Below are 19,814 nucleotides of genomic sequence, written 5' to 3' on the forward strand. Positions count from 1 at the left end.
TACGGCCACACCTGGAGTAGTCGAGAGCAGTTCGAGCTGCTCCTGCGCGAGATGCCGACGTCAGGTGGCCTAAAGATGTCATATTTTATTTTCGTTGCGTTTCCGTCGTTTCGGTTGAGTGTGCGACAGCAGCAGCGGCTAAGTGAAGTTTGGATGATAGCAACAGCACAATTGGCATTACGTGAATAACGTTGTTAATAGTTAAATTACCTATCAGAGGAGGTAACTCACCTATCAACAAAGGAGTCATGCAAGGAGACATGATCTCTCCAATGTTGTTTACTACATGCATAGAACTAATGTGCAAGGCATTAGAGTACGAAGGCTGAGGAATGACGATAAACGGTGAATATCTTAGCAATATTTGGTTTGCAGATACTATTGACACGTGTGCTTGTGGTTTTTTTCCGGGTGACCGTTTTTTACCGTCTAAAATCTGTTATCGCACAGCGCAGGACGCGCCTGCAGTATCGCAAGTTTCTCGAATGTTGTCGGTGGTTCTTTTTACTGTTTTGTGTCACCGAACCTTGTGTAATCTGATTTCGTGTATGCGCTACGCGAATGGTGTACAATTTTCTGGAAGACGCGCGGGCACCCGCGATTACCCTGAAACTTTGACGAGTGATGTATAAAAGCCGACGCGCTTGCTCCGCAGATAAGACTTTCGACAATCGCCGACTGTGTTCGCCGCTTTCATTGAGCTTTGAGTGTAGCCTGTTTTTGTGGGCACTGTTTCGTCCAATAAAGTTGGTTTCGCCATTCGCGGTTTGGTAGCTGTGTCCTCGACCCTCACTACCACGTAACATCTGGTGGAGGTGCTAGTTCGTTCATGTACCGGACGCCCCGACAAGCTGTGATCCAAGTTCGGACCGCAAGGACAACACCAACATCATCCCGGAATATCGAGCAAGCCGCCAAATGCAACAGCTGTCTGCGGCGCATGGATTTCTACCTGAGAAAACCTACGAAAGCGTGGCCAAGACAACACTAATGGCTGCCCCAGCGTCCCCCATTCAGCTGAAACAACCACTGGACCCACCATCTTTACATGGATGAACGACTGAAGACTTAGAATCCGGGCTAGATGCCTACGAACGAATCGCGCCTTTCAACAACTGGGCCTCCGAAGAAAAGCTGCGGCAAGTATACTTTGTCTTAGAAGGCGCCGCCAGAACGCGGTTCGAGAACCGAGATGAACCTCACAACGTGGGACCTATTCCGCAGCGGCTTTCTACGGACCTTTACGAGCATGGTGTGCAACGAAAAGGCCGAAGCTGTGCTGGAAGCAGGAGTACAAACACCCAACGAGATCATCGCAATCTTCACCGAGGAGATGACGCGCCTGTTCCGCCACGGTGAACCGGATATGCCTGAGGAGAAGAAAATTCGGTTCCTCATGCGTGGGGTAAAAGAGAAACTATCCGCCGAATCGATAAGCAACCCACCCAGGGCTGTTGCTTAATTTGTTCCTGAAGCAACAACCATTACAGAGAAGCTCGATATGCGGGCAAGGCAGTATAATCGCCGAAACTACACTGATGTTCAATCACTCGGCAGTGAGGACATGCGAGTGACCGTCAGAGCGGTCCTTCTCGAGGAGCTGCAGAAGCTCTTTCCTAGGTAGCAGCCTCAAGTGGCCTCAATCGCCGACATCGTCACAGAGGAGGTTCAGCCATCACTTGGACTTACTGAAGCGCAACCGGCACCGACACAGCCCCAGCCGGAAGCGATGACCTACGCCGCCCTCACCGGCCGTCAAGGCACGTCTCCGCGACAACGCCAGGGCGCTGTAACGCCGCAGTTCCGTCGTGCAGCGCCACCGCTGCAAGCACGCCGTACCGTCGCCTAGCGCAGCTACGTCAGGAAGACGGATATTCGGCGAACTTCCGAGCACCGCCCGATCTGCTATCGCTGCGGAGAAGCTAGAAATGTGTACCGCCGATGCTCATACTGCAACTTGGGACTGTGAGGCTTCAACGCGCCGCGTACACAGCTTGGGGAGCGCCCATGTGACATCGCCGACTACCTCGCCGCCACTCAGTGGAGTTCTCGACAACTGTCCCATTCGCAATCACCAGGCCGATACATATCACCGCAGCGCCGTCCATACACTGACGCAGCAGGGGCCGCTCTGCGAGCCCATATGCGGAAAACTATAAGCAGCAACCGATGGAGATGTGGTTGCTCTTCGTCGAACTGACGAAGATCCTCCGCCGCCGATGAAGACGCCAAAGAGGCTATCTCGACGACATAACAACGACACGCCGCCGTCCCGATGAATTCCGGAAGCAAAGAATACGCCGACGAAAGACCACCTGACGACGCCACGTGCCAGTCACAAGTAAACGCGACGCAGCTGTGATCTGACGCCAATACCTAACTGTAACGCAAGACAAAGAACGGCCGACCTCGACGTGCTTCTCGACGGCCACGCAGTCACCGCCTTAGTGGACACAGCAGCCGATTACTCCGTCATGATTGGGCACACCACCGCCGAGTTGAAGAAAGCTAAGACTGCATGGGAAGTCCCTCAAATTCGGACCGCTGGAGGACACCTCATTACGGCGACTCGAATCTACACGGCAATAACTACCGTTCATGAGCCGACTTACCCTGCCAGCTTCGTTATTCGCCAAAAGTGTTTCGGCATGGACTTCCTGAACCTCATTGGCATGGACTTCCTGAACCTTCCTGCACCTCATTCTCGGCAGGGACTTCCAGAACCAATATGGCGCAATCATTGACCTGAAGTGGAAATCGATAACGCTGTCGGAAGATCAAGCGATACCGCCGGAGAGCTCTCGTACTCACCACCCCTTGAGTGTGCTCGAAGATCAAGTGAGCATCCCGCCACGCTCCAGCATTGTTATTTTCGTTGGCGCCTAAACACCCGCGGACGTAGAAGGCGTCATCGAGGGCGACAAAAGTCTACTGCTAAACCGTGAAATTGTCGCAAGATGGATCACTCGACTCCACGGAGGGAAACCGGAAGTGATGCTGACCAACTTCAGCCAGGAATTCAAGTACGGCAAAAAGGGCAGGACAATCGCGTACATACAGGAAATTGTGGAAACCAGCAATACGTTTGTCCTCTCGGATTCTGCCGCATCTACCACAACGACCATAGTTCGTAAACCAGACTTCAACACAAGTCCAAGTCTCCCCATTCGTAAGCAACAACAGCTCAGAACTTTTTCTCTGACGATACAAAGACTGCTTTTCGACGTCATCGAGGATTCGACAAACGCCAGTCGCAAATCATTGAATAATAAGCGAAGAGTGCGCTCGACCACTCTGCTTGAGCCCTTACCGAATTTCTCCGCGAGAACATCAGGCTATTAGGCACCAAGTCAACGAAATGCTACGCGACGACATCATCCAGCTGACGAACAGCCTGTGGGCCTCTCCTGTAGTCTCTGTAGTCTCCCGCGGGCCTCTCTTACGTTTATGCATCGATTATCGTCGACTTAACAAGGTCACGGAAAAGGACGTATACACAGCGGATAGACGACGTATTGAATCGGCTCTGCAACGCTAAATACTTCTCGTCGATGGACCTCAAGTCTGGCTATGGCAAATAGGAAGCGATGAAGGAGATCGCGAAAAGACCGTCATCATCACGCCAGACGGCCTCTATGACTTCAAGATTATGCCATTTGGACTGTGATAGGCGCCTGCAACATCCAGCGCGTGATGGACAACGGTTTTAGCAGTATTGAAGTGGCAGACTTGCACGAAGTCCTCGTCGTCGCTGGAAGTTTTCACGATCACCCTAGGCGACTTCCGACAGTACAAGTGACATCAAGTCATCAGGAAGCCGGACAAGCGCCGCTTCGCTTACATGAGCTTCTGTTCCTAAGCCACGTCATCAGCAAATCTGGAGTCCACCTTGAGCCACAGGAGACAGCTAAAATCAGAAAGTTCCCGCAGCCCATCGACAAGAAGGCAGAGCGTAGACTCCTTGGCTTGTGTGCCTGCTACAGGAGCCCTGTCGAGGACTTTTCACGCATCGCTGAGCCGCTGACACATCTAACCAAATGTGACGTCGAGTTCAAGTGGGAAACGCTGCAGGCTGACGCATTTAAGAATTCAAAATACGCATGCAGTCGCCGCCGATACTTGCTCACTTTTGTGAGGACGCAGGTACCGATATTCGCACCGGCGTTCTAGTCCAGAAGAAAGACGCACTTGAACGGGAGATAGCTTACGCTAGCCGGTCGGTGTCAAGAGCGGAATGCATGTATTCTACGACTGAAAAGGAATACCTCGCCACAATTCGGGCTACAGCAAGATTCCTTCCTTACCTATATGGCAGGCCACTCAAAGTTGTCAGCGAGCATCAAGCGTTGTGTTGGGTAGTTAATTTAAAGGAGCCATCAGGACGGCTAGCACAATGGAGCCTCACACTGCAAGAATAAGACATCACTGTAATCTAGAAGTCCGGACGAAAATATTCTGATACCGATTACCTATTACGCGTCCCCATCGACCGGACGCGACAATATGCAAGGATGACGACCCCTTCCCGGGAATAATAAGCGCTGAAGTCTTCGTTGAACAGCAAAGAGCAGACCCGGAGTATCCAGAAAAGAATACCGATATTGTCCCTAGATCATTTAAGCTCGGATTGTCTTCATTTACGCTTCGAAACAACCTACTCGTGAAGAAGAGCTTGTCACCACTCCGCGCCAACTACCTTCTTATTGTTCCGTCAGCGCTGCGTCCAGAAGTATCGCACGCCCTACATTACCATCGGAGCGCTGGGCACCTCGGATTCTCCAGGACGCTATCGAAGATACAGGAAAGGTATCACCATAGAGAAAGAAATTCAACAAGAGGGGAGATTCGGTAAAAACTGGCAACAGGGAACACGTCACGCCTTGTGTCAACGCCTCAAATTGTGATGGTTGGGCCTTTCCTTTGCTACATTTCGTGTGGTCATTAGAACATTTCGCCCTGAGATTTTTGTATGCTTATGGTCGATTTGGCATACCTCACTGCTTTGAAAAGGTGTGATACATGACTTACATGCTGGTTGTATGATTTTTATGACAGAACATTGTCCATGTAGACGTGAAAGTGACCAGCAAAAGTTAGAACATTGTCCCTAATTCTTTTTTCCAGGCACACGAATTCTTCCAGCCAAAGAAGAAACCATTATGTTCGTATGCATGAAAAGTCTTATCAAAGCTAAACACAATTTTTTTTCTACTTGGATAATACTTTGGTATTACCCTTTGTGCATACTTAGGTGAAAGAAGCACTCACATTCTCCACTTTCATTATTTGTCATACATTCGTGGCATAGCAAATGGAAACACGTATGTCTGTTTTTATATGTTGGTAGTCTATGCACAACCCGAAAGTACTGTTCTCATCAGGCACACTTTTTAGAAGTGATGAAACCGGGGTGTGGAACGCATTATCATTTTATCGTGTACCGTGTGTTCCAGTTCAATTTTGAACCGTATTTCTCACAATACAGTGCACAGGACCTCTTCTGGACTACACTTGTGTCTCACAGCTTGAATGCAAATTCCAGGAAATACATCGCAGGAGCGTCATACATGCAGCATTACTTGGAGTTGAAAGAAGCTGTTTATTGAGCAGGCTGTTCAGTTTCCTGTAGTGTAGCCTAGTAGTACCTCAAGTACTAACTCATTTAACACAAACACCATTGCACTATACAAGGAACGTGACGCCAGTAGTACAATTCGAGGTGATCCTCCCAACATTTATCAACAATTTGTCGATTCCTCATTCAGGCACCCCATATATTGCAGCTATGACAGCGGGAATCAGGCAGCAGCTAGCAGTAAATAGTTGGACGTTAAGTCATGAATTTGCTCTCAGAGAAATATTCACTCTAGAACTGGTGTAATGGTTCTAGCTGTTCTATAGAACACTCAAACTGCAGGTCAATTTCGACATTTTCGTGAAATCTCCAATGTGCATTATATTGTCACGAGAGGAAAAGCCAGTCAGTCAGTTCTAAGCGAACGGCCGTTTGCAGTTCGTTTTTGCAGCAGCTACCACGCACACTTTTTCCTCGACTTCTAGCGTTAGTAGTGCGTGCCATTATCCCTCCCTCCAAAAAAAATAAACAAAGTTGGGGAGATAATAAATGCCACAAAGAGAAAATAAAAGAAATGAGAAAGACAACGGACGTGACGACAGGGGCCGCATAACAAAGTTTGTGGATGAGAGTCCGCGCGAATGGTAGGGCTTCATCCTGGTAACGTGAACAATGTCGGAGGAACGTGGTCTACGGGAGGGGTGCGAAGTGTCGGCTGGAATAACTTCGTAGTTGACAGGACTTAGACGACGCAAAACTATGTAGGGTCCAAAGTATCGGCGCAATAATTTTTCTGACCGGACAATCAATGAACGTCAGATTAAATGGACATCGCGCGGACACAGCTAAAAAGATTCCAAAAGCCGTCGTCGAGCATTTCAACCAACCACGTCATAACTTTGGCGAACTCTACATCTTACAGCCAAATTTCCGTTCTGAACGAGAAAGAAAACAGAGAGAATCATACCTTATCCATAAGTTCAAGACATTGCAACCAATAGGCATAAACGTTTCAAAGGGAGCTTTAGAATCTATTCGCTATGCTAAACTTCAAGCTATAGGCAACAACACTTAGTTTGATTTTTTGGCGTAACCCCCGCCCCCCCCCCTTTTTTTCCCTTTCCATTCCTCTGTTTTTTTTTTTTGAGCCAGCGTGTCAGACGCCCTTGACACGCCAGCTAACACGCGTGCGTTGACAGACAGGGGAAGGGGGGGGTGGCCCTGGTTTTGACCTTGTGCACAGCGTTCCTTTACTGTCGATTCGACACGCTAACTCACCTTCCCTCGTTCCGCCCCCTTCCCGCCTCACAGCCTCTCTCCTTTAGAAGAACCCCACCTATATATACTGTGGCGAGGAAAGCGTACGTCAACTTAAAGAAAACAAGTCCACTTGTCGAAATGTTGGCTCCTGCATTCACCTTGTTCCCGTTTTGCTCAAAATAAAATAAAGCATTTTTGAACGAACCAGATTTCTGGACTCAAGATAGAGTGCACAGTGAGGCGATGTATTAGTCTTCCCAGACACATGTATACTTGTTTTGAAGCGCAATAATTTTTCTTACTTTAGTGTACCTTAACCACTTCTGTAGGAAAAAAAAGTTCGTTCCTTGTGCAAGTACATACATAGCCGCATGCAAAATCCACGAGCGTGGAAGGGATATGTGAAACAGAATGGTGCATTTCCTAATTTATCATTTGCTTTGTGTTTTTTGTGGACTTCCCTGCCTGAACATATGCTTATGTCGCCTTTGATGCGTCATATTCACCACATCTGATTTTTGGTTCACACCTGAGCCATGCTGTACTTTAGTTACATTGCATTGTCAACTGGTCACAATAATTGGTCATGTAATTACGCAAGCTGCTCCTCAGAAGTATAGCATTCTTACCGTAATTTGGAATGAAAGCTACCATATATCACAGGAAATTTGATGTGTAAGATATGAATGGCAATGCTCCTTGCAGTTTTATACTGATCGTCTACACACAATAGATAATATTGTAACCCTAATTTTATTTATTTATGACAAAGTGTAACGGATCAGTCCCAACAGCACCGCGAAACTACTTCCGTGAGGACGCCAACCGAATATGAAGCCTCTGTACGCCTCTGTACCGCTTTGAGCTCGGGCGGGATTTTGCTCCAGAACCACCACAAAACACGCTTAGAAACAATAAGGTACAGCCCATACATTAATATCTTCATATGAAATATAAGCAAAGCTAGCCAGACCGGCGGCCTCTCATGAGAATATACAACACATTTCTAAATGCACTGTACTATCAGTCAGGAACATCCATACGCTGTACAGGATGTTACCAAGTAAGTTTCTGTTTTAGAATATGGCACAAAAAAGTTTCTTGCACAATTTACGTTAGCAGCCCCATACTTAGCAGCTCATCCGGTAACCTCTGTCATACAAGTTCATGCGTTCTGAGCCAGAAATGCGTTCGCTGTCCAGTAATTTGGCGCATATATTTCTTCGATCGTAGTGTCCATACTTTGTGAGTTTGCGCATGTTTGTTCTTTGTTTAACATTCCATTGTATACATTATTTTTGAAAAGAAGGAGCCATTTGAAAATATAGGATATTTCTAGACTGTAATACTGATGAAACTTTAAATAATATACCTATGTTTTATTACAAGATCTGGTGCAAAGCACACGGGCATCATTGTAATCTGATTTTATGTGTGTGGCAGTATGTTACTCAAATCATTATTCAGTTTATCTTGGGACTGATCAATAAAGATTTTGACCTTTTAAGGGAGAAAATGTTTTATTTGATCTACTCGGCGACTGCAGTTTACATCCAATTTACCAAGCTTAATGCAGGAGCTGCTTATGAGGGAATCAAATGTTCCCCACGTGTAAGTCAGTGTCGTTCAATGCGTGCCATATACGCCACTCGGGCGCTAGTTATGTCCCCTGCATGGGCTACATTAAACGTTCTGCTCCTGTTGCCATTTTCCTGTGTACGCATAGAACGATGATGTGTTGTGGGTGTAGCGGAAGGGGTGGACGTTCGAACGTTTTATTGAATGCGCTAGTTCGTCTTGAAAGGGTTCGCGGAACGGCACTATGCAAGTGCTAACATTTCACGAAGCAGTCTTTCCTTTTCTGTCAGTCTGCTGGAAAACGCGGATGAGGAGTTGAGCTTTTTTGTATGTCATATTCCTGCGACCCATTGACTGACTTCGTGCGATTTGTTGTGAGCTCTTTTGGTTTGAGAGGCGCACCCCGTGTTAAACAGAGCTCCCGACCCGTCACGGGGGTTCTGGAAGTTGCAGCGGAACTCTGCACTTTCGGTGTTGCAACGTTTACCTATAATAGAGTGTCTGTAAATACTCCGTCTATAAATCTCATGCTTTCAGTCATAAAGCTTCTCTGGCTTACCTAGTCTGGTGCACAGCAGTAACAAAGGCGGCTGAGTGCGTGATCTCGATAGCTGCTCCCCCAAAGGGCTAACTGTGTCAGCGCGAGAAATCAAATACAAGTGCAGAGAAGCATTAGCGGCACACTCACAACATGAATAATCCTCCTCATCATCACCAGCCTATTTTTCTGTCCACTCGAGGACCAAGGTCTTTCCCAGAGATTTCCAAGCACCCCTTTCAGGCACAAGGTGATTCCAACTTGTGCGAGGAAATTTTTCAATTTCATCACTCCACCAAAATTTCTGCTTCCCTTACATTGGTCCCCATTCTGTAACTTTAATGGTCAACCAAGCTCCTAATGTCAAATAGGATATTGGCTATCCCCGTTAGCTCTCTGAACCACACCGTTCTCTTCCTGTTTCGTAACGCTATGCCTGACTTATTTCGTTCAATCGTTGCCCAAGAAGAATATTGTAGAGTTATTTCTCAAGCAAGCACGAGAACCCCCGCAAGCCAATGGCTCTGGCGAAACGAACATCAGTCGGGTTGAATCGAACGGACGACTTGAAACGCTTTCGCGTACCTACTGAGGCAGCATAGGTGGCGTCGAAATATCATTTCATTTCATTTCATTTTATTTGTGCCCATTTACAAGCAAATGGAGGGGGCCAAGGTAAAAGCTGCTTATTGGCAGCTTGAGTGGTCCCTGGCCCCCTTTACATATTGGCAGACCGGTGGCTAAGAACACTTTCAGAAATGAAAAAAAATAAAGAACAGTGGGTTACATCAAATAAATTACATTTCTTTCAATGAATACACATGGTTTTACGGAACCATGGCGATATAAATGGTAGTTTTCACCAGACAGATGAGCTCCGATGGTGTCAAGGCATGGATGTCAATGCCGGTTTCTAGGTAAGAATTTAGTAGCCGTGGCAAGGTATTTGCGACCATTTGATGGCCGTAATTTGTCCTCGAAAAGGGTATGAGCCATTTTTCATGGCTGCGCGTCTCATATGTGGGTGTATTCTTTTTTAAGTTTGCTATATTTGTAATTAAGTTGCTTCTGTTTTTTACCTGAAAGTAGTAGGTGCGTAGGAGGGTTTGTTTGTAGAGATGATGACTTTTTGTTATGTTGTACTTGGTAAAAAGACTTTCAGTGTGTGAGTTGTATGGCACATTTGCGACAGCACGTATTATCTTTTTTGCATCAATAGTATTTTAGAGTGATTGGAAGCTGATGTCGTGCCCCATACAAGATGGCAATAATTTACATGCGAGGCAAACAGTGCATTATAAATGATCAATTTAGCTGACGTTGGTAAAAGGTAGCGATTTCGATGTAGTATACCTGTTACTCGGCTCAGTTTCTGGAGTACAAAATCCACGTGAGCGTCCCATTGCAATGTGTCGGTGAAATATACGCCAAGTACTTTTACCGTGTCAACAACCTCTATTTTCTCAGAGTTATAAAATATGTTGTGGGTCAGTGGAGTACATGTACCTCTTGTTTTAAAGATGACTGCTTGTGTTTTATTCGAGTTTACTTTTTAAAAGTTGTCCTGGCTCCATTTTGAGAGATGGGTTAATAGGTTGTTCGCTGCACCAATGAGGCCTGTAAAAGAGTTGTTTGATAAAAAAACACTCGTATCATCTGCGTAGTTTATGAATTTTGCTTCTCGGTGGATAAGAACTATGTCGTTTATGCAGATGTTAAACAAAAATGGGCTAAGGATACTTCCCTGAGGGACACCTGTTTGTATTTTTCGTGTAGATGATATGCTAGTGTTTATAGCCACATATTGCTGTCGATTTCTAAGGTAGGATGTCAGTAACTGAAGAGGAAGGCCCCTGATGCCATATCTTTCAAGCTTAAGTATTAGGAGGTCATGGTTTATGCAGTCGAACGCTTTTGTGAAATCTATGAATAGACCAATTACAAGTGACCTTTTTTCGAGGTTCTGCAGTATATATTCTTTCTGTGCTACTAGTGCTAATTCTGTTGATTTACCTTGTTGAAAACCGTATTGAGCGTCTGTTATTAGTTTATGTTTATTGCTGAAAGATGTTAATTGGTTAAGAATGATTTTTTCAAGGCCTTTAGAAAACTGCGGGAGAATAGATATCGGACGGTAATCCGCCGAAGAAAGCAAGCAGCGATAACACAAACGCATACGCATGCACGCACAACAAACGTTTTAGAGTAATTAGTGAATAGTGATGTTACCAGACTAGACATGAATTCTCAAACAAGAATGATAAGTTTATAACCTCTGACGCTTAATTGTTTCAGAGTAATAATCTGGATACTTCCTGTTATCTTAATCCTCGACTTTTACACGTCAATGAGATTTTACTGTTGCTACGTAAACAGATCACTGCTGCAACCGCTCTTTCTCTTGTGAAGGGTCTGCTGCTGTCTTCAAGCTGTCACTACGATGGCTCTCAGTACCGGCAACGACCGTCGGGTATGAGGTGGTGGAGATAACAAAAACAAGAGAGTGGTTCACGGAGAGGTGGGCGCTTGAAGTGATTAACAGTGGTCGAACAAGAAATGTCGCAGAAAATTTGACCAATCTTCGTCAGGGCAGTCGATGCCCTGACGAAGACAAGACTACTTGTGGAAATGTTACCTTCAGCGGCATTTTCTATTATAGGCCCATGTTCGTCATGGAGATAAAGATTGAAGAGTCCCACTTACCCGGCGAACGTTTCCTCGGAGTCCGGCCACCGCGGTGATAGCGTCGCCGTCCGAGACACTGATAAGCGCGGCCAACATCTGAAACGTGGTGGTCTTGCCAGCCCCATTCACGCCGAGTAGGCCGAAACACTCGGAGGGCCGCAGCGCCATGTAGATGCCACGGACGGCGTGCAGGGTGCCAAACCGCTTGTGCAGACTCCAGGCTAGTAGCGAGTAGCCTGCGAGCCCGTCCTGCTGGCGCGCAGCGATGACCCGCCTCTTCTCCTCCTCGACGTCTTGCTCGGCGGCCAATTCCGCGCTCGCCAGGGTGCGTTCGGAAGGCAAGTAGCCGGACGTCCGGAAGGTCATAAGCGCCATAAAGAGCAGACCTTGGCTTAGTACGACCATCAACTCTAAGCCTATTCCATTTAAACTGAATTGTAGCAGACTATCGGTGCAATCGACCCCGAGGAGATAACCTGCAAAAGAGCGTCGTTTACAAGCGGTAGCATAGAAGGCCATCACCAAAACTAACACGAGCCAGCGACAAGGCAAGCTCACTAGGGCAATCACAACGAACACACTGAACTTGTAGACATAATTTTCTGTTTCAGGAAAAACTTTGATTCCCGCTAATAGAAATAACACTTGAGAGGGCGCTATACCTAGCGTAGATTTTACTAAGAGAAGAATATAAGGCATAGATTTTGCATTCTGTCATCAGATCAGAACAAAGTTTGCGCTATATAGTTTTAAGGATATCGTTTTATAAAGCTAAATTTCTCACTGATTTCTCTTGTGAATTTAGTATTTATGCTTAACGGTATTTTTTGCCTCTTTCTTCGTCTAGTGCTTTCTTAATAGTTGGTCTCATTTATCCTGTGTTTCTTCGGAATTAAAAAAAGGCTAACAGTTAGCGATTTATTTATTTTTTTGGTGCTATACATGCGCCCTTAACCGAATACCTCTTGATATTCATCTTAATGCGCTGATTTTAACTCACTGTCAAATGTCTCTATACCCTAAAGTGCAAATCCTTGGCATAACAAGGCCCATGAGATCGACACCACATGCAATACGTGATCATTATTTGCGTTTACTTACCAGCGCTGTTAAACGCACGCTTAATGGCAACCACCTCGAACCCTCACTATTTCACGTACATCAGCCTTCTGAACACCTCTATTTCCTTGAACTGCACCTGCATTATACCCTCTTAAGAATAAACGGCACCTAGGTTTCCAGGAACGGGAGCCCTTATATACGATATTTGATTGCTATAGAAATTATACAGATGTCCGAGGAGCATGCACGACGACGCTGCCGCGGCTGTTTCCATGCCAGCGGCGCATGGGCTGCTCGCGCACTGGCCCATAGTGCATCTTCACTGCGGCAGAGTGCCTTTGACTTCAAAAACTACGAAGCCATGGAGGAAAGAAATCATAGGGAAGGGCCGGGCTACTTGCCAGCCGAGTGGCGTTAATAATGCCTGGCGTAAGCCACGTGTCATTCACAATGAAGCTTTGGGAATGGTGGCCCAAGCTAACGTTGGTCAAGCAGCCGCCGTGTTTCATGCAAGTACGATTAGAGAGAACTGTGGCGATAGTGTCTGCGTGAGCTCCTGGCGGGCCGGTTCAGCTAACATAGGAGTGATGGGCAGGACATAGATTTGCCTGCGCTCCGTCCTTCTGGCTTCAAATGACTGCGTGACTTTGTAAACTCGTCTTTCACCACAAATTAAGGGGTAAAAATAATTACATATGCACTATTAAAGTTGTCCGACGGCAGGAATTGAGCACATGATTCTAGCACAGAAGCCCAATATTGAAAACATTGGGCCATGGGCGCTTTCTTCAAGAAACGGCACAAAATGACCTCATAAATTTATCACGGGAAAGCGAGTGCCTTCAGACGATTGGCTGAATCGATGCAATTAGTAGCGATTGTGCGTGTTCATAGTCTTCTGCACTTAGAAAAATACAGATTTATGACAATGAAGGCATATAAAGCGTATTAAGCGAAGCGACAAGAACGTATAAATCTACAAACACGAAGAACAGACAAATTGATCTACTACGCACCATTCGCATTGTTGTTGCTGTTGTAATACTTTATTTGGCTCTATTTACACAGGTGTTGCGCGGCTGCCCGCCGGTATCTTAAATATTCATGCTTCTGTTCCCAGCTGGGCTCATCAGGGTAGGTTCTCTTAGTCCAGGACTCGGTTGACCTCAGCCGCCTTGCCAGCTGGCTGTACTAGACCGAAGCCACCTAGAAAAACTTTTTTTCTGCGTCACTTTGACTAGACCCATTTAGACTACGGGGTTGGCCGCTGGCCAGCAGTGCGTCCCGAAGCTCAGCGCTTGTGTTTGTAATTATTGGAATCACATTTGTTTTCTGGCATTCCCTTGTCAAGTGATAGAGGGTGAGTTTCATGTTTTACCAGGAGCATTTGTCTGCATATCATGTAGGGCGCATTTTGTTTAGTATAGGTTCGGAGAGGTGCTTCTTTTAGGTTGTCTCCAGTCGACTGACGCTGCCCTAGTTAGATATTTATGTGGTAGATATATTTTTCTGATCTCTATGTAATATGCTAGAAAGACCCAATATTTCGTGGGGACGTCGAGCGATCTTCGAGGTCGGTTTAGCAGAGAGCTCGGTTTGCAGTATAGTCTCGAGCTAGCCTGTCTACCGCTGTGTTCACATCTATCCCTGCGTGTCTTGGAGCCCATATGATCCTGTGTTAGACCATGGCTTGCTGTTCAGCAGAGTGTGTTGCAGAGTGTCGAGGAATACAGGAATTAGGGGGAAACTTACTCAGCCACGCGGAAAGTTTCGGCAGGTCGCTTGTGGATCAGAGAATATGTTGAGGGATCGGCCGGTTCTGAAGCCCTCGGTCACTGCTAGAGCGACAGCTGGCTGCTCGGCCTCGGTACTGTGTTGTAGTCAACCACTAGTCATTTCTTGGTCCTCCGGGGATATCATTGTGGCCACTGTTAGAATCTGGGTCGCAAGTCCCAAGGGTAGCGTTGGCCTGGCGGCCTGGGGCACAACTGGAAGCATCCGAAGGTCCCGGCAAAGCATGAGTCGACTGGTAACAGAACAACTTGTTTATTCTAACATCGCAAAAGAGCGGGCGGTCAGGTCGACCGAAGTGGAGAGACGGGAGAGCACGTTACTCAACAGAAGAAATCGGAGCCTCTCTCCCGGCGTCCGGGGGCAGCTGCTCTTATACTCTCGGAGTTGAGGGCAAGAGGAAGGCCTCGTGCGAGACCACGTGACGGCGGGGCACGGACGAGCTGAGAGACAAGTTGAGACGAGTGTAGTGACGCATCCGCCTTGCCGGCGCCGGACAGACCTCCTCGCTTCACACTTGGGAAGCTCCTCTCCCCGGCTGCCACGCTTTGACAAGCGTGGGCACACACACACACACGCACACACGAAGACACGTGGCACTGAAACACGCCTGGACGCGCTTGGCGGGGAGGCTTTGCGGCAGTTCCGAACGGGCCAAAATGTCCGCCGCTTTGAACGAAGCCCCGGCGTCCGTTGCATCCGCGCCGGCTATACCGCGCGTCGTAGGCGAAACGTAACAGACCGCCCCACCGGGGGAAGGAGATCCCGATGGTCAGGGGACTGCATCCGCTGTCCGGAGGGATGTCGCTTGATGATGCTCATAACCGAAGTCGGTCGTCCTTCGGCGTTTCTTGAGCGCAGCGCACAGAGAAGGCCTCGTTCTCTCGTTCAGGTTCACACAGGACACTGCAAAGTGACTTCGGGAGAGTTGACATTTTTGTTCTCGTTCCCGGCAAGCGTTAGAACTACGCCGAAACTCAACCGCTCAGTCAGCAAGCACGGCACAACCCTCACTAAGCCCTGCCAGGCTCTTTCCCCTTTTATACTACTGCCTAGTTCCTTACAGTAGTTTTGCAGCACTCAGAACACATCCACAAATTGAAAAATTGCACTACAAAGCACTTCATCACTTTGAAACACTACACAAAAGCAATATGTTAAAAATCCTGCCTCAGGAAGAAAAACATCAGTAACAAATAACTTTGAGGCTGATTTTTACGTTAGGGGCTTCGACTTAAGCCATCGGCGTTACCGTTGAGACTCCCCTTTTTGTAACGCACCTCAAAGGAATATTGTTGCAAAGCGAGGCTCCAGCGAAGGAGGCGGCCATTTTTGGGAGAGATGGTCTGCAGCCATTGGAGAGGGCAGTGATCCGTCTCAATGATAAACCTCGAGCCGGCTCGGTAGCATGACAATTTCTGAACGGCCCACACGATACCCGCACACTCTTTCTCGGTGGCGCTGTACGCCTGCTCACGACTGGTCAGCTTACGACTAGCATACAGGACGGGGTGTTCTACTTCTCCATTTTCCCGTTGGCACAGTACAACGCCCATGCCTCGCTCACTAGCATCGCACTGAACAACGAACCCTTTTGTGTAGTCGGGCGATGGTAGCACAGGCTGGCTTGTTAGGGCGCTCTTTAGGGCGCTAAAAGCTCTTTCCTTTGTCTCGTCCCAGACCACTGTTTGCGGCTCTGTCTTTCTTAGAGCATCCGTCAGGGGAGCCGCGATATCAGAGTACCTGGGGATGTACCTCTGATAGTAGCCGGCGACACCTAAGAACGACCGAATATCGGTCTTCGTGCGAGGTTGCGGGAAGTCTCGCACAGCGGCCACCTTTATTTCAGAGGGGCGGCGACGACCCCGTCCAATCACGTGACCGAGGTAGACAACCTCGGCCTGTGCTAACTGGCACTTGGGAGCCTTGACTGTCAAGCCCGCATCGCGCAGGCGGGTTAGCACTGCCCGCAAGTGGGCCATATGCTCAGGCCAGGATGCGGAGAATATCGCTACGTCGTCTAGATACGGTAAAGCGAATTCTTGCTTTCCCCGCAACACTTTATCCATGAGGCTTGAAAAGCAGTATGGCGCGTTCTTCAAACCAAAGCTCAACACTTCAGGACGGAATGTTCCCATTGGTGAAATGAACGCCGCATACCTACTAGCCTCTTCTGTAAGTGGAACCTGCCAATAACCCCTGACAAGATCTAGGGTGGAAATAAACTGAGCGCTACTCACTCTCTCAAGGCGCTCCTCGATGTTAGGGATCGGATAAATTTGATCCTTAGTGATGGAATTAAGCCTGCGGTAGTCGACGCAAGGACGAGGTTCCTTGCCCGGTACCTCAACTAAAATCAAAGGGGAGGTATAATCACTCTCATTCGCCTCAATAACACCGAGCTGTAGCATTTTCTTTACCTCAGCCTCCATAATATCGCTCTGGCGGGGTGACACCCGGTACGCCTTGGATCGTACTGGCTCTGGGGAGGTAAGTTCTATGTCATGAGTAAGGACAGAAGTCCTACCAGGCCTCTCAGAGAACAGACCTTGAAACTCTTGTAAGAGCTGGTATAGTTCGGTTTTCTGCTCAGGCGACAGCGATGCTTTACTGATTAAGTCACTAGTGACTTGATCGGTGTCTTTCCTGTTCGTCACTGAGCCTAGTCCCGGAAGCTCGACCGGAAGCTCTTCGGGAACGTTTACCATCATACACACCACTGCTTCCCGTTGTTTATAGGGTTTGAGCAGATTACAGTGGTAAACTTGCTGTGCTTTCCGCTTTCCTGGCAGATTCACTACGTAGTTAACGTCCGACAGTTTTTGAACAATCCGTGCTGGGCCCTCCCACTGCACGTCGAGTTTGTTTTTTAGCGATGTGCGCAATATCATGACCTCATCGCCCACCTCAAAACGACGGGCCCTGGCTGTCCGATCATAATAAACCTTGGCCCTCTGCTGGGCCTTTGCCATTGCTTCGCCTGACAACTCCTGTGCCCTTCTTAAGCGTTCGAGGAGCCCAAGCACGTACTCCACCACGACTGGGTCGTCGCCCCTGCCTTCCCACGATTCTCGAAGCATGCGAAGCGGAGATCGCAGCGAGCGACCGTACACCAGCTCAGCTGGCGAAAACCCCGTAGCCGCATGCGGCGCGGTCCTTAATGCAAACATCACCCCAGGCAGACACAGCCCCCAGTCAGTCTGATGTTCAAAACACAATGCTCTCAACACGCGCTTCATGACGGAGTGGAGCTTCTGAACGGAATTCGACTGGGGGTGGTGCACTGAGCTGTGTAACAGCTTTACCCCGCACCTTTCGAGAAAGGCTGTCGTCAAAGCGCTAGTAAACACTGTGCCCTGATCTGATTGGATTTCCGCAGGAAAACCAACTCGCGCAAATATGGACAGTAGTGCATTGACTATCTCAACTGGGCTGAGTTCTTTAAGCGGCACTGCTTCAGGGAACTTTGTCGCTGAGCAGATCACAGTCAAAATGTGTCTGTACCCCGTGGTTGTTACCGGCTCCGTAATGATAGGTACCAACTTCAACGGCGCCCTCGATTTGTCCCCTGGTTTGCCCACCCGCTGACAGGTGGCACATGTCTTCACAAAGTGGTCTGCGTCCCGAAAACACCCTGGCCAATAGTACTCTTGCAAGAGACGGTCCTTAGTTTTCTTAACTCCTAGGTGTCCGGACCACGAACCCCCATGCGACAAGCGCAACAGATCCTGACGATAGCATTGAGGCACGATCAGCTGATCGAACTCCACTCCCCTGCGGTCTAGATACTTCCGGTACAGGACGCCACCTCTTTCCACGAAGCGAGCATTTTTCTTGGTGATACCTTCCTTGACAATGCAGCGTATGTTTTCTAGGCTGCCATCCTTCTTTTGCTCGGCTATCAAAGCCGACCGGCTGACTTTTAGCAACCTATTAAGTCCGTCTGACGTAGGTGCGATGAGCAAATCTGCAGATAGCTCTTCTAACTTTCCCGTGTCGGGCATTTCCTCTCCAGTATCTGGTGCCTTTAACGCTACAGGCTCAATTTTATTCAGTTCGGGCGTGCTCTGAATATCAGCTTGCTGCGCCTCTGACCCTTTCTCATTGTTCGACAACGTCGGCCCCGCAACTACCGCCTTTGCAGCGAGCTCCCGAACCTTTGATCCGGTTAAGGCCTGAACGCTAGCCTCACCAAACAAAAGCCCCTTCTCGCGCAGGAGGTGATCGGACCTGTTCGAAAATAGGTACGGGTACTGGGGGGGCAGCATAGATGACACTGCGGCCTCCGTCTCAAGCGCTCCGAAAGGTCCTTCAATAAGCACTTTTGCTACGGGCAGACACACGCTATGAGCTTCCACGGCTTGCTTGATCCATGCACACTCGCCCGTGAACATATCGGGTTCTACGTAAGAGGGGTGAACTACATCCATTGTAGCTGCGGAATCGCGAAGCACTCGGCACTCTTTCCCGTTCACGAGGAGGTCTCGCATGTAAGGCTCGAGAAGCTTCATGTTCTCGTCAGTGCTGCATAATGACAAAAACACGACTTTTGTTTTTGTTTCTGGACACTGAGCCGAAAAGTGACCCGGCTTCTGGCACGTATAACAAACGCGCGTTTGCCTCGTCTCGAACCGCTTTCTGCGTTCGGCTTCGGCTGCCGCCGTCTCCTTACGTTCGGTCGGACTGCTTTCACTCGCATCCGCACTACGTGTGTCCCCCTTTGCTCTCATGGGCGTGAACTTCGGCCTCTCAAACTTGGAGCCAAATTCACCCTTTTGACCGTCCTTAGCTCCGCGAGCCCGACGCATCACAAACTCCTCGGCTAGCTCAGCGGCTCTAGCCACCGTACTAACGTCTGGCCTATCCAAGACCCAGTACCGCACGTTCTCAGGTAACCGACTATAAAACTGTTCCAGCCCAAAACACTGCAGAACTTTCTCGTGGTCACCAAACGCTTTCTCTTCTTTGAGCCACTCCTGCATGTTTGACATAAGCCTGTAGGCAAACTCTGTATATGACTCACTTTTACCTTTCTCATTTTCCCGAAACTTCCGACGGAACGCCTCCGCTGACAGCCTGTACTTTTTTAGCAGACTCGATTTCACTTTGTCGAAATCCTCTGCCTCCTCTCTATTCAAGCGAGCGACTACGTCGGCCGCCTCGCCGGGTAGCAAAGTGAGCAAGCGCTGTGGCCACGTTTCCCGAGAGCACCCCTTCTTCTCGCACGTTCGCTCAAAGTTAACCAGGAACAAACCAATGTCCTCTCCAAGCTTAAACGGCCGCATCAGGTCAGTCATTTTGAACAATACTCGTTCTCCTGCACCG

The 19,814-nt window shown here is 48.2% G+C and overlaps 1 protein-coding gene across 1 annotated transcript in view; it reads right to left on the minus strand.

Moving 5' to 3' along the window:
- LOC126526590 (phospholipid-transporting ATPase ABCA3-like) overlaps window positions 1-12,106 on the minus strand; it is a 68,061-nt gene extending 55,955 nt beyond the window's left edge. Inside the window, exon 1 of the mRNA XM_055068219.1 lies at window positions 11,655-12,106. Coding sequence (XP_054924194.1) covers window positions 11,655-12,041 — 387 coding nt within the window. The 5' untranslated portion in view covers window positions 12,042-12,106. The remainder of the gene's footprint in view (window positions 1-11,654) is intronic.
- Window positions 12,107-19,814: the final 7,708 nt, after the last annotated feature.

Source organism: Dermacentor andersoni, chromosome 8 (assembly GCF_023375885.2).
Source record: "Dermacentor andersoni chromosome 8, qqDerAnde1_hic_scaffold, whole genome shotgun sequence".
Lineage (NCBI taxonomy): Eukaryota > Metazoa > Arthropoda > Arachnida > Ixodida > Ixodidae > Dermacentor > Dermacentor andersoni.